Consider the following 22,432-nt stretch of genomic DNA (forward strand, 5'->3'; position numbering starts at 1 on the left):
AATCCTGTATTTAAGACAGTGTATACATTTCTCTGCATTGTTAATGTAATTTGTTCAGGCAGTAAACCACCAAGTGCAATTGAAGGAATCTGATATTCAGAAACACCAGAGGCCAACCTTTTGTGGGCAGGTTATGGTTTGAGGCCTAAAAAGGGATGAAAGATTTGATGTGGGTGACTGATTATATGCTGTACATGCAAGCCATTGGGCCTTCATACTGTTGTGATGGCCTCTTGTTAATTGCCAAACTTGGCAAAAAAAATGGCCTGCTTTAGAATAAGTGGGTCAAGGTTTTTTTAAATACCGTAGATGATTAATTCTTTCCATATAAACATAGGTGCACTATCTGAGAAAGTCCTGTTGTGCAGTACTTGAACATTCTGTCCTGCAATAGCTGCTTATCCTAATAAAATTTTTAAAAATGCATGATTCAGGCTCAGTCTGGTTCAAAGTGGCAAATTTTAAAAATAGGTAGTTTGTGATAAGTTGCCTTCTTTTAGACTGTTTGGAATGTATAGTGTTTAACCATAAAAATGAAAATAGATGCCCTTTGGTAAGATGATAAAACGTGTACCAGCTTGGAATAGAAATTCTTTCATATGCTGTTTTTGCTTCTTAAGAGAAAGATAGGTTCATGAGGATGAAATAAAAACTAACTATCCCTCTTCATCCCCATCCCATTAGCCAGATTGAAGTACTATCCTTTGGCAACAAATACAAGTTGTAAAGAATTTGGACAAGTCACCTTTTCATTCCACCATCTAGTTAATGTTTTAAATCTGTTTTACTTCCATCTTGTATGTTGTTTGTTTTCAACATGTATGCATGAAATCCTCCAATTTTATTATTAGAAGTATTTCTATTGTATAGCTGATTTAGAGATCATCTTCAAACAACTTTCTCTGTTGTTCTGTGTATTGGTTCCTATTGAACCTTTACAGCAAACATGGACAATTTTCTGTTGGATGTTATAAAAAAAGGTGGCCTTTGAAACTGTAGGGACACATTAACTTTTTTCTTGCTATTTTTACATTGTCTTCCTCTCCACCTTTCTGCTCTAAAGTGGTGTCCCTACTCCAGATCGCTTGGTTCTGGCTCAGTGAAAAAGCCAATATTCTGGAACATAATGCTGGGAGTTGGTTTTTGGGGAGTGGGAGAATTCTATTTCCCTCCCAGAAAACCTGCCTGTTTCCCCTAGCAAGAAATTAATAATCAACAAACTCTTTCAGCGAACTTGCTCTGGGCAGTAAGTGAAAGTGGTCTGTCTGTATGAGAGTATACATATATATTTTATTGTGGTGTATAGATGTGGCTATGTGTACTTTTATGGGTTTCCCAGGCAGTTTGTACAATCATCGGAGTGAAAAGGCTTGCCAATCCACGATATAAAAGCTGTCTGTTACTATTGAGTACAGGGAGCTTTTTGCCCATACCATCATATAGGATACCAAATTAAAAGATTATTGAAAGACTGTTAAATGTTCATTACTGAAAGACTGAAATGAAGACAGTAACTATATATTTTATGCATTGTACTTGATGTCTCATCTTTTGATAAAAAAAATAGCTTAAGGGCATTTACTATAGAATGTAAGAATGTCTGCTCTCAGAATTAATACATGCACACTCAATGAAGTCTGCATTCCCAGAGTGGCTCATGTTTCTGATGGGGGAAATACCACCAAAAATTCAAATTGGAGAAATAAATTCCCTACAGCAGTTCCTTCAAAGTCCATTCATCTTCCTATTCCACTTTCCCCTTCCTAGGATACTTTTGGCAATTAGTAGCTATAATTTCTAATGGCCAATAGCAGAAACCAAGCTATGTTTCCTCTCGGTTGTGCAGTCCCAAGGCAATAAATAAGAATATGGAATTTAGATTACCGGGTCAGACAACCAGTGGGGCTGATAGAGTGGGAGTGTTCTGACATTCTCTTGCCTGATGCTTGTGTTGTAAGACAGTGGGGTACTATTGAGTATGTTAATTACTTGACTTCATTCACTCTGCTGTGTGAAGGTGATGTACAGCAATTGTTCCTTACATAAAGCATTATTGCTGTGACTTTGTAATTTTAGAAATACAAAGGGTGGTAGGAGTATATTCAGTATTTTTTATTATTGTTTATTTTCAGGATGTGTAATTATTTTATCTTAGCACATATTGGATGTTTCATTTTTTTTTAAAAAAAACTACACCAATTCCAATAAATGATACATAATCATTACAAATCAGCCTGTATATTGCTTACAAGGCTTCCTGCCACTCTATAGGGTTAGTGGTGTGTCCTGGCTCCAAAAATACTTACTTGTAGCAAAATGTTGTATATATGAGAAAGAACATTGTTTACATTAGACATTAAAATTTTGCTTTCTAGTGCAGGGCAGTTTTTTAAGCAACAATCAAGATAATAATATGAGGTGATACAGTGGCTGCAATATAAATAGTAGCATTTTAGAAACATGTGCAATCATGAGCTTTCAATTCAGGAATGTGCTATACCAAAAACTATTGATGAGTAAATTCCTCAATGGATTAAGGAACCCTGTGGGTTTTGCTTATTTGCTTAGGCCAGTGATGGCTAACCTTTTTGCCATCTCCTGCCGGGGGTGGGGGTCGTGCACATGCGTTTCCACACCCATAATTTTATGTGCCCTGCGCATGTGCGCGTGACCACACACACCCCGGCATGTGATGGCTCCAGAGCCTCACCTGGCTCCAGAGCCTCTCTATGAGTCTGGGGAGGTGAAAACTGCCTTCCCCAACCCCCCGGAAGCCCTCCGGAGGCCAGAAACAGTTGGACAGGAAGTGACGTTTTTTGCTGTTCCCAGCCTCCAGAGACTCCTAGAGAGGATCTGGCGACTGGGGACAACAAAAAAGTCACTTCCTGTCCAATTGGAAGGTGGTAAATGGGCCATTTCTGGCATCTGGAGGGCCTGGGCAGGGGGTGAGGAAGGCTGTTTTTGCCCTCCCCAGACTCATAGAAAGACTCTGGAGCCAGGTGAGAGAGAAAAATGGGCCTTCCCTACCACCACCCAGGCCCTCCTGAGGCAGGACAACCTGTTTCCCTACTTCTGGTGGGTCCAGAAGGCCCGAAAATCAGCTGGGGGAGCTGAGCTCACATGCCCACTGATATGGCTACGCGTGCCACAGTTTCGCCATCACGGGCCTAGGCTGTTCTGTGATTCCATCCCCAAATGTTGATTATCTTTCCCATGAATGAAGCAAGATCCCCTTCTGCTTCTGCTAGCTGCGAAATTGCATAACTATGTTAACTTGAGAGAGAACTTCTTTAAACATCCCTAAATTTAATTTATTTAAATATATTTAATTGCTTCAGTTTGTAGACTTCATACAGTCAAGTTTTACCAAAAAGTAATTGGTCTGTTTGAAAAACTAGGTGTTTTGAAGAGCCGGAGTTATTCCTGGTTCTGTTTTTTCTTGTTATATGTGGGGCTATTAGAAGCTGTTAACATTCCAGTTCAACTTATCAGCAAGTGTAAGTTTCACTCTCTTCCTTACATACTCAATAAAAAGCAGAGCTCAAGGTTAGAGGGAACAGAATGCTGCTGCCATCATGCCCAGAAAAAACAACATGTTATTAATTGTTGTCTTGCTCTGTGCCAGGGGTGGGCATTTATGATCTGTGGACTTAGACTCCCAGAATTCCTGAGCTAAATCTGTGTTTTCTTTATATTTTGTTATTTCCTTAATCATTTTCCATGGATAAAATTTAGCAATGATTTCACCAAAACTAGGTGCATTTTTAAAATTCTTCATTTCTAGTTCCTACAAATTATAATTGACTCTTGGCAACTGCCTGGACAAATCCACATAGTTCTCTTGACAAGATCTTCAGAAATGGCTGGACATTGCCTCTTTCTTAGGATCAAAAAAAGTGGCTGACCCAACGTCACTCTGCATGCCCATGGCAGAATTAGCCTCCCAGTTTCTAGCCTGATGCCCTAACCCCGTGATGACAAACCTATGGCACATGTGCCAGAGGTGGCACACAGAGCCCTCTCTGTGGGCACACATGCCGTCGTCCCAGCTCAGCCAGCTGGTCGTCAGGTTTCCGACTACTGTGGCTCCACCCCCCAGACCTGGCCGCCTGGAGCCGGATGACTCGGAGAGTGAGGAGGAGGAGCTGACAAGGCCTCCTTCCCCCCCGGACCCTCCTCCTTCCTGGCACCGTCCCAGGTTCCAGCTGCAGGCCAGGAGGAAGAGGAGGAGCTGACAAGGCCTCTTTCCCCTGACCCCTCCTCCTCCCTGGCAACGCCCCAAGAACCAGCTGCTGAGGATCAATCTTGGCTAGATGCGAAACAGCGACGCCGAGATAAGCGTGCGCAGCAGAGGAAAAGGTGGGGCAGGCCCAGGCAGTGCTGAGTCATGGAGCCACACCCCATAGGGAATAAAAACAGGGAGAGTGCTCTGTAGGCCATTGTGTCGGACAAAGTTACGGACTACTGGCTCTTTGACTGCTTTGGACTGAAGGCTGGGATTTCTTGTGAGTACTTTAGATCATCCTGCAGACTCCTGGTTGCCCTGGCAATGGTCTGTCAGCACGCTGCTACTTGATAAGGACTTGGCTGGCATGTGAAGGAACGTTGCCAGAACTCTTCATTGCCAGAAGAAACCTGGCCAAGTATAAATAAATTGCTGGCAGACAGCCTCAGCTGGCGTATTGTTTTGGGGAGGAAGGGAAGGGACAGAACACCGACGTGCGCATGCCTTCTCAGGTATTCTATACCTTCTCAGAATATTTCTAGATAGCAAAGTTTAAAATAACATTGTATCTAGTTTTGAATCTGTTTCAATTTGACTTCTTGGTGTGGCTTGAAAAAGAGACTTGCCCAGTTCTGGTGCAGGCAGTTTGATTGCCATGAGTATCACCAAGCCCCCATGATAACTCCTTTGTTATCACTAAAATTCATGACATGTCTTTGTCCCTACTAACTAGGGTCATATGTGTCCAGTAGATTTCTCAAGGGAAGAGGACTATGCTGCTTGCCAGCCAATCAAAAATTGGAAAATAGACTGGAGGGAATAATATTGGTTAGATTTGAAAGATTAGGGAGATTACTGGGGAGCAGAAAGGGCCAATTGAAAGGATGTAAGAACCTCTGTTGTTCTGGCATTACACCTTGATGCTGTGATTAGGCAGTTTTGACAATATCTGTAAAGTTCTCCAGGGCCTGTTCTGCTGGTTGTCTGTTTTAAATGACTCCATTAAACTTTTCCCATCTAATGTGTGTCTCCTTCCAAGATCAGCCCTGCAGAGGTTTGAGTAGTCATTCAGTTGTGTGTAAAGTGGCTGTGAAGAGCCCTCTGTGCACCGAATGAATAGGCTACATATCCATGGAAACCAGATCAGGCTGGCTGGCTGATCTTTGACCCACTTGTTGCCACCATCCTGTTCAACCTCATATGCCAGGATTTGCAGTTTCAGTGTTTTGCCTCTTCCTCTTTCCCATGGGGCTGAGAGGCCCCGTTGCCTTTTCAGAGGAAGTACAATCATAACACTAGTTTGTTCAGCCCTTTCCAGCGTTAACATCTTTTTGAAACTCTCCCCCTAAGCTCTTGGTATTTCTCTCAACCTGTCAATGTTCAAAACACAGAACAGATTTTTCAGAAATGTCCAAAATCACATTAAATATGTAAAAAAATTATGTTTCATTTTGCATTAGCATGAGAACGAAAAGTTTTTGAAACTCTAGCTGGGCTCGTATATTGTAACAAAAACAATAAAGAATCAAGACCAACAAGTAAGATTTCAAAAGTTACATATGCATTATGCAATAAAAAATAAGATTTTCTTAAATGTTGTAAAACTAAATATGAAAGATTCAGATATTCAGGGATTTCATCTGTTTTTACCATTGAAGGAATGTGAGTGATTCTGGTTGTTGACTTGGAATCTTGCAATACCGTAGACATAACCCAATTTGGAAACATTTTTCTTTTGTTGCTCTGCTTTTGGAATTTACAGATCCAAAACATTTAATTCCTAGGGTTAAACAATTCCTAAACAGAGGGCCTTGCTAGAATTCCTACAGCTATTAAGATGCAGAGCTGTGATTTCTCTTGTTATATCAACAAACAAATGGCGACTAAATACATTCTGAATTAGGTTTGGAGGCAGTTTTGTCTTTACATGCCTTCCAAATATTTATTTAATCATTGAATTTCATTAGGGACGAAAAGCTGGTGGTCCAGGAATTAATAGGTAAATTCTGTTTGAATCTGAGGGGTAATGAAATAACATTTAGGGCAGCATATTTTAGACAAATGGTTTAATCCCCCAAGCTATTCTGCTTACTTGATGATACAAGTTCATAGAAAATTATATTTGTTTTAGAAAATAATATAGTTTTTATTTTTTTACAGATCTGATTCAGAATATTAATAGCTTGTTTAACAAATTACAATAGAACATGCTATGTGAAAGTACCCATTTTATCTAGCCTGGTAATTTTTTTGGTTTGCTTTCAGACTAACTTAGATCAACACAAAACTTGCATACTATCTGAAATAAGATAATTTAACCTTATGGAATATTTCCATAAGGCATGGATTAGGAAGGTGGTAGGTAGGTAGATAGAAGCAGCTCATAAATGTGCAACCTTAATCAGTGCCAAGTTTTGATCATGTAGCTTTTATTATAACAGCTACAGTAGTTACTTCATTTTAAACTGCAGTTCATGATGCTCTTAAGAAACTAGGTCTAGAATTCAGGTATGCTTACTTACAACCACATGAATTTACTTATTTTATTTACAAAGTTGTCTTTTGTTTACCATTGTAATGTTGATTATGTCAATGCATTCGGTTATTTGGTTATTTATTTTTTTAAAGCATTTTTAACGTTTGTAGGTCAATTCTGTCCTGCCATTGGTATTTTAAAATGTCACAATTGCCTATGTATTTTTAATTGTTGTATAAACATGGTACTGTTTTAAAAGCAAATTAAACTAAATTGAAATTTTAATTTATTATTAAATAGTATTTTCTTCACCTTGTTTAAACTTGATTCATGCATTTGTTACCCTTGCCTGCCAAGGATGTTGTGTCATCTCTTTTAATTCATGTAATATATTCATGAATATGTTTGAAAATGTTGTTAATAGTAATAGCTCGTTTTGATTATATGTGAATAGAGAATAGTAAAAAATAATAGTAATAAATAAACAAGTTAATCTATGTATTTTATGATTAATCAGGTATTAAATTTCTTTAGCAGGGAATAGGATGGAAAAAGACATTGAACTACTTTTCATTCCAATCTGGAATAACATCACTTAACTTCTAAATAATTTTACTCATTCGCATTCTCGCCCTGTACCGCAAATCATTTTTTTCATCCAGCCATACATCTCATCTTTATACACTGCTATCCCTGCTAAGTGAATTTACTTTTTTCTGTTTATAATTAATTACCATATTCTTTCAGGATAGCAAATAAAGTCACCAGACATCTGAAACTTTATCAGTGCCTTTCTAATTTTAATTACTTGATCTTCAGGAATAGATTGTAAGGTCACACCTCAAGATCATGCCTTCAGCATTTCTATTGCATATAAATTAAATCTGAAAGGTATTAAGTATTATTTATATTTTTATCAAGATGATTTCAGGTGCCTCTAGGTTATAATTTTCAAGTACACTCTTAATTGAAGCATATTTAATTCTTGTATATTTAATATCTGGAAGGTTTGTAAAAGTGATATGATTTTGCTCTTTTTCTTCATAGTTTCTATAAAACCACACAAATTGTTTTTTCTCTGTTCTTCGTTAGACTTTTCTATCAAATGGCTATACTTCCCAGGATCCTTTTATTTTCAACCTGTGTGTTATAGTTAATGATAGCCAAAAGAGAGAATCCAGATTTTAAGTTGTTTCCATATAATTTTTCAGATTTTAAATATCTTACTAATGCACAGATTTGCTGTAAATTATATCCAGCTTTCAAAAAATATAGTTTTTAAGTTTATTTGGTATACAAGTTGTTAAAATATCCTTTTTTGTTTTTTATCCAAAGTTAAACAGGATTTTTAAAAGATATTTACTATTTGGTAGTTTATATAAAGTGTGCTAATGCATCAATAGACAGACAGCATAATGGTTTGGGTCTGAATCTTGCTACTTCGATACTATGTTTTGTTATAGTATATAGTATAGTATACTATGTTTTGTTGGATAAATAACAGCAAAATAATTGTCATAATCTCATTTGTAAAATCAATATCCCTTCCCAAAGATATTAAATTGTGACTTTCTCAATTCTTATCGATCCTTCCTTACTAAGCGTTTATTATGATTTTAGGAAAACAATTATGTTGTAGAGGAGGAATAATCCATATTACATTTTCAGTTCACAAATGCCTACATATAATTGAATATATATTATTAACCATTTATTCTTTTTTCCTGTGAATTTAAAACTTATCCATGTGGCTGTATTTAAATTACCTGTCCAAATCTTTTAGGCAAATGTGTCAGCTTTCAAAAAGTGTCTATTTCTTAATATATTTTCTGCAAAAAGAGTAAATTTACATCTTGCCATTATGTCTTTTGTCCACAAAGAATTCCAATATTGTATATTATATTATATTAACATGTAACTGAAATATTTGCATATATCATACTTAAAAATATTCTCCACCCCAAATTGACATTGAATTGTATAAATAATCTTATTTCAGGCAGCAAAATGTTTCTCAAAATCAACAAATAGGATTACTTTTTCTGAGTTAGCTACAGAGACTTCTAATCAGTATAATGGATTATTTTGAAATAGTATTACAGTAGATTATGAAGAGTGAATTAATTCTAAATTCTTTGGAACAGTCTCTTAATCCATTTGGTTTTAACCACTTATATCTGCAGATTAAATCCTGGATCTTGTGATTTGGGGGTTTCAAGTTCATATATTGCTTGTAATATCCTCCTTCAGTTTCTCCCTCCACATGTTTCCATTTCAGTCCAAATTCAATTGTTTAAAATTAGGCAGGTTATGGACATGAGACTCCATAATTTGAATATTCCTTTAATATGTGCTTTAATGTACGATGAGGTCTTGTGAAGCTGATCACTCCTTATTTGCAACTGATAGCAGTTTTAAAGTTTTAATATTCTATGGTATGTGAGCTAAAGATTTTTATGAGCATTTAACCCCACATAGTGTATTAAGTACTTGTAAAGCAAAGTGAAGCTTGCCGATAGTTGTTCAAATGCAGTGTCTGTAAGAGGCAGGAAATCTGGCCTTCAAAAACATTCGTAATTGGCTATAGCAGCTCTCTTTTTGTTTTCCTTCCTCCTCTTAGTTTACTACATGCTTCTCCCAGAGTAAAGACCTGTTCCTGAAATTACTATAGCAGATGTGGGCAAGCCAGGGCCTGTTGTCTATACCCCATTGTTCAGGCTTAGGTTTGCAGACCCGGTGGATTGTTGTATGAATTGGTGAATCTTAATCCCCAGCTGAGGAGAAGCTGTTTGGCAAATGGCAGGTTAATTTGCAGACAGCAGGATGCATTGTACTGTGTGTGTGGCACAACAGCATGTGGGAGAGAAATAGTTAAAATCCTTTTCATTCTCCCAGTTGCTGAGAGGAGGAAGAAAAGGAAGGTAACAAGCAACTAGGGCTTGTTCTAATCTCTCTGGAATGTAACCATTTTGAAACTTTTATAGCTTCAATATGCCATTCACTCACTTGCCAGCTTTCTTTTCCTCTTTTTTTTTTTTTTTTGCACATGGATTCCAGCACAAGAGGTGCTCTCTTGAATTCAGAAGTGTTGTTCAACTTTCCATATCAACCCTTTTAAACTTTTTCCATTCCTTGTATGTTTTCAGAATACGTCTCCAGCCTTGCATATTGTTCTCTGAATCTAGTAAAAAAAAAATGCTTTTTATAGCTTTTTTTAAAAAAACCACCGCTCCAGTTTGCAGTAGTTTCTCTGCTTATAAAATGGATTAGAAAGCTCATTTTGTGACCAAGCATGCTGAGTAGAAAAGAAGGGTGGAGTGTAAGATATACCAGCTGGAAAATGACAACATGTAGGATTTTTAATTAGTAGGTTTTTCTGTTTATATTTAGGTATTTTAGGTGTCTTGCCTTCTCAGTCATTCTCCATTCAGAGGTTCCAAGAAAGCTGAGTCATTGAATGGAGTAGTGCTTGCTGCCCTAGTAACAGCTGACTATTATAGGTGTCTTTTAAAATTACTTTGCAGTAAACGGCAAATGAACTCACACCACCACTCAATGTTTGGAAACAGATTGGAGCTGTACAGCAGCCAGATCCAGGGAGTTCCCCAATCTAAGCAGTCGCTTTGATCTAAGGTCTTGGAGAGTAGATCAAAGGCAGTCATTTAGGAAACTACTACTACTGTACTCACAGTCCAGAGTGTACTGTAGGTCATTGAGCTAGCTTGTTGGGAGTCATGGGGCCAGCTGCATACCAAACATACTCCTTGTACAGATGACAGCCCTGGCTCCCTGCCTTTTCCTCAATTGGCTGTTGCAGGAACCTTGGAGACTAAGATCTGATTACAGGTCTGGAGCCCACAAGGGCAAAGTTTCAGCACTAGCTTCGGAAATCTCAGTGGCAACTCAATGTTGTTTTCTGCTCTGTGTTATTTTCTGCTCTAGTATAATATTTTTCTTCCTTGTCTCACATTTTCTAAAAAGTAACATCTAAAATAGGGGTCACCAACCTTTTGGACCTCAGGGACCACTAAATTCATAATTTTAAAAATCCTGCGGACCATTAATATGATCTGTCTAAGGACGGGCTGGGTGGGCATGGCTAGGTGATCATGTGACTGGGTGGGCATGGCCAACTCGATGTCACTTACATCGAGGAGTGCTTCGCCAGCCTCTACTCACCCCTCCCAGTGACTCCTCGCCTCTCCGCCTGGGCTCCTTAGGGCCCCAACAGGAAGCAGTCGTTGGAGCTAAGCAGCCACCACGAGAAAGAGTTGGCAGAACAGTTCAGTATAAATTGGATCTGACCGAGAAGGAGGCTCAGTAGAAGCACCTCACTGAGGACCACAAGCATAGGCTTTCCAAGCAAAGGGAAGACCTGTGGGAGTGCAAGGCCAGGTACCAGCACCTGGAGGCTCAGCGGGCTGAGATGGTCAGCCAGTTCCAGGCCATGATGTAATCCCACTGGAACAAGGCCCTCCAGCTCTTCACCAGCAGCAGCACTTTCCTTCAGCCTTTGCCCAAAGCCCTGCACCAGGAGGCCGAAGCAGACCCTAAGTCAGAATTTCTGCCCTGCTCCGACCCACACAAAAAGACCCCGAAGGGGGAGATTCTCTGAAGCAACACAATTCATTGCATGTATCTGTCCCAGGGGCTGTAGTTTGAGGACCCCTGATTTGTGCAATACAAAAAATGCAAATATTTTTTCTGCGGACCACCAGTGGTCCACGGACCACCAGTTGGTGACCGCTGATCTAAAATTTTGGTTCTAGGGTGTGGTCTAACCTCTACCCTGTGAGGTCATAATAGTTATTGCCTATGGCGAGCCATAGTAAACAGCAACAAAATCAAATCAAATTCAGACTTGGAAAATATAATTTTTGAAAGGGTAACATCAGTGCTGGAAAAGGAAATTTAGATACCTGACCACTGTGCTACCATGAAGTGTTGGCAATGCAGATGTCAAACTCTTGAAATTCAGACTATCAGAAACTTAATGTAACAAATTTGTTATATGACCAAACCCCACAATTGCTTTTGCAGTGTGCAAAGAAAAATTAAAAAGTTGAGTAATTTCTGAGCAGAAGCAATGGCTGTGTTGGGCTTTCTCAGTTTCATACTACCTATATGCACTTGACATGATATTCTATCATCTTCAACTGGAAATAAAACCACCAATCGGTAGTCATACTAGTTAAGATTAATAGAAGCTGCAATCCAGCACATACAGAAGATACAAGGTTGGAGAAAACTTAATACAGCAATTCTAGAGCCCAAGTTGAAATGCAGGAAAAAATATTTATCTATCACAGTGTTTGCATCATATTCATATTGTAGTTGGTTTTAACATATTCTCTGTGCCAGAAAATATTCCAGATTATGGTTAAAAGAAGAGTGTTATTTATAATCTTGATCTAAGTTTCAAATTACTTCTGTTATCTTTGCTTGTTATTCAGTCTCAGTCAGGAATGAAGCACTGGATTGATCTGAATGGCATTTTTGTTTTACTCCTTTTTTCTGTGGTCTTGTCTTTTTAGTCCTCTAAAAACTAAAGGATTGAGAGATGGACTAGCTTAATACAGTGACTCTGCCATTGTGAATCCTCAGAGTTGAATTGTAGAGTTCTTGTTGCTCTCTGAGCTTATTTGCTTGCAGACATTACATTACCCAACTAGGCAATGTCATCAGGCACTGAAGCAAACATTTGATGCCTGCAAGGAAACAAATAGGAGATTGGCAGACTTTATGGCCTCAATCTGTAATTATTGCAGTACCAAGGTGTACATCTTTTACTTAGGGATAACACAGTCATGTTCAGCATATCATGAAAGCTTGTCTACAGAAAAATATTAGGCTACCAATTTTGAGCTTGTAGAAACTAACAGCTTGAACTTATGTTTGTGAATCCTTGCGCAAATGATGCTTTATTGTAATAACTGCCAGTAATACTTTTTGTAATGGTTCATCAAGTTTATAAGAATTGCTCTTTAATTGCTGCCTAAAGGAGTTATTTTGAAGGAAATAATCCTTTTGGCTCATAGTTGGTGTTGGGAGGTCAGTTGTCTTTTCCTTTACTTAGGAGGAAGGATGTTTGCTTGTGCATTTTCATTCATTTTTATCCTGGTATTGTTAGTTTTGGCTGTATTCAGTTTTAAGTTTTGAGGCTGAATTTTACAGCTAAAATATAAAAAAAGATTGAAGAAAAACAGTTCTGCATTGTGGATAAAGCAGTCTGTTACAGTAGACTATTTGTGTGTTTTATGGGAATGAGATAAGCTCTCTTCCTGTTTCATGTCAAGTATTCACAAATCCCACTTCCTTTGTCCAAAGGTGCTTTCTTCATTGGTCACCTTCCAATTTTTGGTTCTCATCTCCAAAGGGAAAAATCCTGAATACTTTCATATTTTTTAAAAAATAAAACAAAATTGGCAGTAGCTCCAAATTTCAAAATGTTTGCTCTGCTCCCGAGGAGGAATGTGAAATCTGGCCTTAATCTTGTGCTGGATGCTAACAAATAAAGCTGCTTTCCATAGAGTTCGATACTGCTGTGAAAATATTAACTATATCTTTACTAGGCCTCAGAGAGCATAGAGTTTGGTCTATCCACTAGGAACTGTATACAAATCTCCAAATCCACCAGATTTTAAGAAGGAAGTTTGAATAGGTACAGAAAAGAAGTCAAGATGATGAGTTTAGGATATGCTTGTGTCTAACCTTGAGAAAAGGCCACTGATATATGATAGTACAATTCAAATACATGAACGGATGTCATATAAGAGGAGGGCAAGACCTGTTCTTGGATTTAAGTTACAGAAAGGCATAATTGGCAGATTCCAATTAAATACTAGATCAAGACTTCCTGAGAGTAACATTTCAACGTTGGAACCTCTTATCTGAGAGATAGTAGGTAGAATTTTTCACTAGATGTGTTCAAGTAAAAATTAGATTGTTATCAGTTTGGGGTGTTTTAATTTGCATTCCTTCATTGAGTAGGGAGCTGGACTATGAGGTCTAAATGACCTTTTCCAAACTGTCAACTCTCCTCTTGGAAGGATAAAAAAAAATCTCAAACTGCTGGTACAATTTGTTTTAGATTGTTTCTGCAGGACATTCAACACTTAAATTTTCTCACTATAATTCAACTGAATTTATTGCTCATCTAAAGCTGAAATGTGAATCCCAGTGCATTTCTTACTTCAAGTCCTAACTTGCAAGTGCAGTTACAGTGAATCTGAACCATGTTTGTTTATTTTTATCAAATTTATTTTAAAATGTAGAACTGCCCAATAGCTGCATTCTAGGTGGTCTGCAATAAAATACATTAAAATATACAATCTGAATAAAAACATAAGAGACAATAAAGTCAAAATGAAAAACCATATAAACTAGGCAATAGTAAGAAGGTTGTTCAAAATCTAAAATACAAATTAAAACCCCGAGGAAAATAGTACTTTCGCTTGGCACGCAAATTATGCTAATGTGAATACCAGTTGAGCCTCACCAAGAAAAGGAATTTCATAAATTTTATAATTTCAGAAATTCACTATAGAAAAAACTGCCTTTTAAAGCCGCCTGACTATCTTTGGGGGGGGGGGGAACCAGGTGGAAAACCTCATTATATCCTCTTAAAAAGTCCAGTTGATACAAACTAGCGAAGATGCTCCTTAGGTAACTGATCCTAACCCAGGTCTTAAATGGGTATTTTACAACATAAGGAATGTTTTTTGGGGGGAAACTATTTCTGGTTGTTACACTCAAGGGGACATTATTGAAATAGTGGAGATAAGAAAAGAGACCTTTCAAAACAAAAATTATTTTTTGAAACTGTTTAATTTAAAGAAATTGATTCTTGTGAGTAAGATACTTTGGTCTACAAACCAAAGTTATTGATTTGAATGCCTAAAGGGCACTTCTCAGTTTGTCTGCAAGGAATTGTAGCAGTATTGTAATTTAACAGGCCTCACTAGGAATTTATCCTACAGGAATACTTTCTGCTGAATTAAAAATAAGAATAGAGAGAATAAGGCATAGGAGTATAAAAATATTCTGAAGATGTGACTGGAGACAAACATTTTGGAATATTTTTGTTTCTTATCCTACAATGTTCAGTCCAACATATAGAATCCATTAAGATTGGAGTATATTATAAATATTGTAAAATATCTATATGAATAGAATAGAATAGAATAGAATAGAATAGAATAGAATAGAATAGAATAGAATAGAATTTTATTGGCCAAATGTGATTGGACACACAAGGAATTTGTCTTGGTGCATATGCTCTCAGTGTACATAAAAGAAAAGATACGTTCATGATATTCATATGATAGTTCATATGATATTCCTCATATGAATGAGGAATACTGATTTAGTGGTTAATTGTTGTAATGAAATGAGCAGCCAGATTATATCTCAGTTGTCTTTTGAACAAATCTGTTCAAAGGTTGTCTTCTGGGCCTTCTACTTTCAAGGTAATTTTCAAGGCAATCTGTCCAGGCATGTACAATATTTTGTATGCTGTCAGCCAAAAGTACTCTTTATTCAGTTGCTTTATTTCTTCTGCCATACACAAACATGTTGAAAATTGTAAAAGATGCTAATATGACTGTTATGTGTGAATTTTGTAATTCTTTGCTCTTAGCTTATCCTTCTCAAAATACTGAAAAAGTTTTAACAATATTTCATTGTGTGAAAATCTTGCAATCACTCAATAGAAAGGATGATATCAATTTATCCTCTATTAGATGAAAAAAAGTTCTAAAGCATTTATCTGTATGTGCCCTAAAATATGTCCTAAAAGTTCAAAATATTTTAAAAAGATATGAAAACAGAAATAGATCAAGATAACTTTCATGCATGCATGCCACTACCAAAATATTGTCAATGTTAGTTATGTTTTTGCATGATTTGAATTAGATAAGTGACAAAGGAGATACAATTTATCTGATTTTAAAAATGCTTTTACCTTTCTTGTTTTGGTGTAGGAATAGTTGTCTAGTTTTTTAAAGAGACTGCAGTTTTCTCCGCATTTATGCACCATTTCCCACCTGAAATAAATAGTTAGAGGAAATTTGAAAGTTTGTTTTAAGTTGAAGGGTTAATCTTCCATTTAAATTATTGGTTGTTCAGCCTCCAAACAAAGCATGCTGGGATTTCCTTCCAGCTGTTTTACATCATGAAGATTTGTGTGTTAGGGAAATTCCATTGCACAGCTGCAACTCATCCAGTCCACATTCTCAAACCTCCAACATTTCACAGGACCCATGTATTCAGCTATAATGGCATGAGATACTTATCTTTCTCTGCTAGAAATACAATGCAAAATAGCTTTATTATGTCCAGCAACAAAGACCACAATGTATGTTATTGATGCTAGAAAATTACAGAAAAATGCATTTTCATATTTACATTTGAACGTGAAATCAGCTTTAATGTGCATGCTCCACCTACTTTGATGGATTTGTTTTAAATAGTTCATACTGAATGTTAGTGAGTTGGCTTATTTAAAAGCATTCTCAGTTTGACCATTGAAATATAGAATAAATCAATAGTTATTGAATACTGATAAACTGGAGATACAAGTTAACCATTGCAATTAGATTTTTCTGTGGTTGGCTTCTATAACATTTGGTATATAGTGTTAGTACCTAAATTTTGCTGAATCAATTCCTATCCCATTTCATGTCAGAAATATACTCTACTGTTTATTTAGAATATATATACACCACAAAAATTGAAGAGATTTCCGATATTAAAAAATAACCCACCAAAAACAACCTTTGTATTAAACTAAGCTTGACAATTAAGCTTTGGAAAAAATACTATTTTTTCATGGGTGATTAGTTATGTCCTTTAATCTGATTTCTTTTAGTATCTTCAGGTGAAATGGCCACTTCTAGATGTACCAGCTGGAGCGACACTAAAGGATGCAAGATCTCCCTCTCCTGCCCACTTAGTAAGTGCTAGTGATTTATTTATAGGTCTTGTGATTGTTAAATGAAAGTTTACTTATGAATATATACACCTACATCTATAGTCCTTCAGCACAGTTAGTTTAGAATTATCGAGGCTATTACGTCCAAAGTGGGGCATAAAAATTTGAATTTCTAATTAAAAAATAAAGGGAAAGATGATTCCTTATAAATTATTGTGTGATAGTTATCATTCTCACATGATACTAGTTCGTTATGAAGAGCATTTTCATCAGTATCACAAGTGTTCTAAAGAAGCATTCTTTGGTTTAGCAAAAAGAAACTCAAGAAAAAACAACCATTGAAAAATGAGACAATTAATTTTCAAGACATAATATCTTGCAGCTGCGTCTAAAATATCTGTGCCTCAGGCTTTGAATTTCAAGTTAGGTTTTCATGAGTCCACCATAAAAACATGTGACTAGAAGAATCTTTTGTTTCAATGGCAAAATAAGACAGTGATACTCTTAATTAACTGAAAAAGGGATCTTTCAACTCCTCCCAACACCCCCATCTGTAGTGATCAGCCTTGATCTGCATTGTGTCACGTAGCCCAGACCTTCCAGTGTATTCATGCAGAAAGAAATTTTTCAGATTTTTCCGAGCATTTATGATGACAGAAATTACACTGCTGCAATTGATTTGAAATAATCTTATTGAGAAAGTAAAATGAAATATTTTTGAGAAAAGTTTTATACAGTGAATGGCAAATTACATGGCCGGACAAAGAGAATGACACTAAAAGTTGTAGCTGAAATTAGAATCTTAAAAATTCTTGGAGGGATTGACTTGCTAAACACAATTTCCCTAAATATTTAATATTGAGCTTTAACATCTATAAAGCAACATGCTCATTTATTAATGGATGGCTCATTTCAGAACCTCCACTATCACATGATCACAATCCGGGCACTTGGATGCTAGCTAATGATGACAACATGGTCATGTGATTGCTATTTGCAACCTTCCCTGTGACTTCACCGTATTTCAGTCTGCTAAGTAGCGCATAGCATGAGTTCATGTGGCTGTTATTCTTGAGATGGCTGCACCAGGCTAGTCTTCTATGCTTGAAAGCTAAGAAAGATCAGGCCTAGTTAGTACTTTCTTATATGGGATGTTTCTAGAATATATCAAGTATGGATTTGATTGGTAAATTTAAAAATTGTCTACGATGGCAGCAGGGCTAACTACTTCATCCTAGAAAACTATATCGATCTGTCCATGAAATTGCCAGAAATCAGGTTTTATTTAAATAATACTTCTGTTGCTATTATGTAGTTAAATTTCTTGGGAAATACGTGTTCATTTTAAAAGTAGTTTTGAATATTTTCTATAGTCAGAACTGAATGACTTATTTAAATTATTTTAGTTAAAGAACTTTCTGAGACATGTTAAAAGGACAGTAATTTATGCAGGATATCAGCAAAATTTGTATTGGAGGAGAAACTGCACCAAGCAGGTCTCCCTAAAATGGGCTTGAAAGTGAGAGAGTTATCATCAAAAATGGTTGCCACCTCCCTTACCTTCAAAGTTATGGTGGCCCAGAGAAAGGCCTCCAAAATTGATCTTGATAGTAGGGTTGATGATACAAGGTTTAAACTCTTAAATAGCTTGTGTCTTAGCTATCTGAATTTGGCTAAAAAGAAAAATAGACTTTTTGCCAGTATGGCTGCTTTACGACAAGATGGGGGATGTGTGCTAGTTAACTACTTTGCAACATGTACTAGCAGCAGGGAAAAAACAAAAACAAGCTTCAGCCTTTCCCAGAAATGACTGATGATCCTAAAATGAATAGATTAGACCACAACAAGCTTGTGTTAAGAATGGTGAGCATTATATGATTCTGAAAAATATTATCATATCTTGAGCATACACAGGCAAAATGGTTTAAGAATTACAGTGCCTGTTTACTCCCATGTATAAGAAATCTATTTATACTTCTTGAGTAGGACTTTTTCCAATGTTGTATTGTGCTTCTCTTACAAAGTGATTTCAAGTTTTCATTTTGGATCCAGTTCTTAGATTGTGCAGGAAAGAGAGGATCTTCTCTAGAGCAGGCTTGGACAGCTTAAGAACGGTGCGAAGAAGTCCAAGAGAATGTGGGTGTTGTTTATGAGCATAGTCAAGAGATATGAAAAAGCAGGAAAGTTCCTTTTTAAAATGGAAATATTGCCAAAATGAAAATAGATATCAGTATGAGACGATGGCAAAACAAATTTGCTGATAAGACAAATGGAAAATATTTTTAAGGAGCACACTGCTGGAATGTTGAGAGTAAAATAAATTATCAGGAGGAATAACCCAGCAGAGATGAGTAAATAATAAAAGGAATAAAAGGCACACTAAAAGAGAGATGGCCAATAAATAAAATTGTCTTTGTGTCTTTTTTTACCTCAGAATTTCATTCATCTGAATGGTCTTTTTTTTTAAAAAAATTTTTTTTATTTCTTATACACATATTATAAATGTACATTCTCTTATCCATAATTGATCATACATATTTTTTCTAAAAGCATAAAGATAAGGCATTTTGATTACATTCTCGGTTGCTCTTCTACCCTTTCTTTTTTCTCATTTTGCAACAAACCTTCTCCTTCTTTCTTTTTTTCCCTTCCCTACCTCCTGTCCTACTTTCTTCCTTTCTCTTCTCCTTCCTCTTCCCTACTTCCCCTTCCTTTCCCCCATTCCACCCCTCTTTTCTTCCTTACTGAATGGTCTTTACAGGCGGCAAGCGATGAATTGGTAATTAACAAATTAAAAATTAACAAGCTCAAACAAACAATAGTGATTATTCTTACAGAAGTCAAATTTGAGTTTTCAAAAATGCTGAACTCTGAGATAAAATAGCCACTTCAACCCTAAAACCTGAGCCCTGAAAATCAGCCAGTTAGGCAAGTTACCCTACTATTTGTTCCAGATCAAATTGTTGAAAAAAATACTGAGCATAGAATTATCAATCACTTAGGAGAACAGATTGGGGTGAAATCTAGCAGGTTCTGGAGAACTGGTAGCGGAAATTTGGAACAGTTCGGAGAACCGGTAGCGGAAATTCTGAGTAGTTCGGAGAACCAGCAAATACCACCTCTGGCTGGGCCCAGAGTGGGGTGGGAATGGAGATTTTTCAATATCCTTCCCCTGCCACGCCCACCAAATCATGCTTTTTTTGGTCATTAAAAATGCCTGTGGCAATGGTTGTTATTGAAGGCCACTGAGCACGCTTAAAAGTCATAAAAATAATGGATTAATAACAGTTAATTGGCGGGAAATAGCTTGTTCAGTGAAGGGAAATTGGCAGTTTTCTTAGGGATCTCTGTTATGTTTGGTGCCTTTAATTAATAGTAAAGATAAATTAGAGTGATGAAACCTCAAGCACACCAAAAACCAAATATCTCTTTCCATACTGAAAATTTTATTTCATGTATTAGATCTATTTTAAGCTTATGCTATATGTGTATGTGTATAAAATAGAAAAATTAACTTCCCAAATTATGTTTTTCCTCTTCCCTTGTTTTTTCAGGTAATAAATGACTTAAAAATAGAAGTAAATACAGTAGAATTTCTGGTCACGACCATAATTCATTGCATAACTTTGGTTGCAACCCGATTTGGTCGTGGCCCAAACCTAATTTTGGAAATTTGGTGCTTACAAAAAAAAAAAAAAAAATGGTGCAGAAGGGGAAATCAGCTGTGAAAAAAAAATGGTGAAATTTTTGGGTGGAACCCAATTTGGTTGTGGTCAGAAGCGTTACAGAGAACATTTTTGCTTTTCTCTTGCAGTCCAACAAAGTCCCTGTAGTTCAACATCCACATCACATGCACCCCCTGACACCACTCATCACCTATAGCAATGATCACTTTTCACCAAGTTCACCACCTTCCCACCTCTCCCCAGAGATTGACCCAAAGACAGGTGAGTGTTTGAAAATCACGGTCTTATCCAAAACCAATCAAAGTGTTTGGGTGCCTTGCAAAGAGAAAAGCATAATAAATAAATTGAGGGGGAAAGAGTCAACACGAAAATGTAAAGTTTATCAGCAGATATTTATGAAATTCTGGAAATAAAAAGTTATTTATACATTTCTAACTAGAGGGGAGGTAGGGATTCTAGTTTAGAATTGAAAAGAACTCTAATGAGAGACTGTATCTCTTAACGTATATTGTTGTTTCTTCACTATCAGGAATTCCACGACCACCCCACCCTTCAGAACTCTCTCCTTATTATCCATTGTCTTCTGGTGCCATTGGACAAATTCCTCATCCTTTGGGATGGCTCGTACCACAGTAGGAATTTCCACTCTAAATATCCTTTCTTGCTTTGTTTTTTCTCTCTACAGTGCCAGTTGGTCTTCATTCAGTACAAAGTTTTTGACCCCAACATGTGTTACTTCTGAAATAAATCAATTTCATGAAGCCACAGGTGCTGTAATCTTTTGAGTTAGCTAAAACTTCACCTGCTCAAGAGACTTTTTCTGCATAGTTTCCTACTTTGTCAGGATAAGATTTAATACACATAGGTGCATATTACAGTCACATTGATATACCATCAATGTGACATCCTTTATTTATGAAGCTCAAATTCTTCTTTGATCTTCAAAACAATTCCAAGGTCATTCATATGCTATGTGGCTAAGGCCTGCAAGCAGAGAGGAGTAAAAAAATGTACAATTGAATTTATTGTAATATTCAGAGTGATAAATATTATCATATGTATAGTTGGGATTTCTACAGTTAAATTGTGATACTTAGAGTCAGTATTTGTGTTAATGTCATCAGTCAGATAAATAAAGAATATTTTAAGAACGAATAAGTACATTATTGTACTATAATGTAGAGATTTCATCAGTATAAATAATGCAGTATCTCCATTGTATTCATAACATCACAAGGAAGCTCGAGAAGAATTTGAAAAGATTCAATCAGTTCATATAATTGGAAATTTAACTCATTGTTAAATTAGTTAGGGTAATTGGTCATGACAACTAAATGTTGTGAAAGAGACATAATCTTGATAACCTGGAGAAAACTACTATACAAGTTTTGCTGCCTATAAGGGTGCCTTGATTCAGGTGTCGTATTCATTGTTTTTTTCTTACACATTTATAGTAATAATAGTAGCAATAATTCATTAAACCTGTATGTTACCCAATTGTCAACGACTGTGAAACAAAAAGTATAACAAAATCAATAAAATGTAAAAGATAGAGGAAAAGATGGCGAGTGTGATTGAGGGGGCAGGGCTGTCACCTTCCCTTGCCAAAGTACTAGTTGAAAAACCAGGTTTTCACAGTTCTTGTAAACAATAAATTGTATTGGTGGGACACCTCGTTCCTGAGAGCAAGCACTGTTACAGTGAAGGTATTCTTCTGCATACATATACCAATAGATGTCATTGTTTAATTGAAAAACTGCAAGATCAAATAGGCCAGCAGATGTTACAGGAGACAGGTACCCCCTTGAAGTAATCAGGTCCTTTGAATGTAGGCCCAGAAACAAACCACAACCATTGCAGCTCACAAAGTAGAGGCAGAAGTTACATGGGCATACTGAGACTTGAACGTCACTGTTCATAGTGCTACATTCTGGCCCAGTTGAAGTTTGTGGATGGTCTTCAAAGGGATCTATGATGCACTGAATGGAGAGACTAAACTTATATGCACTGGATATCTTATATATAAAAAGCTTTTAAATTGAAAGATGGTTTTAAAACTGCAGTATTGAACTATGCATAATTTCTACAGATGATATCTTGTGGGTTTTGTTTCT

General features: G+C 36.6%; 1 protein-coding gene across 1 annotated transcript in view; it reads left to right on the forward strand.

Moving 5' to 3' along the window:
* The window catches only part of TCF7L1 (transcription factor 7 like 1), a 94,417-nt gene that overhangs the window by 61,172 nt on the left and 10,813 nt on the right, over window positions 1–22,432 (forward strand). The window contains exons 3-5 of the mRNA XM_058194410.1: window positions 16,570–16,653; window positions 20,447–20,579; window positions 20,848–20,950. Coding sequence (XP_058050393.1) covers window positions 16,570–16,653; window positions 20,447–20,579; window positions 20,848–20,950 — 320 coding nt within the window. The remainder of the gene's footprint in view (window positions 1–16,569; window positions 16,654–20,446; window positions 20,580–20,847; window positions 20,951–22,432) is intronic.

The sequence above is a fragment of the Ahaetulla prasina genome, chromosome 9 (genome assembly GCF_028640845.1).
Source record: "Ahaetulla prasina isolate Xishuangbanna chromosome 9, ASM2864084v1, whole genome shotgun sequence".
NCBI classification, from domain to species: Eukaryota; Metazoa; Chordata; class Lepidosauria; order Squamata; family Colubridae; genus Ahaetulla; species Ahaetulla prasina.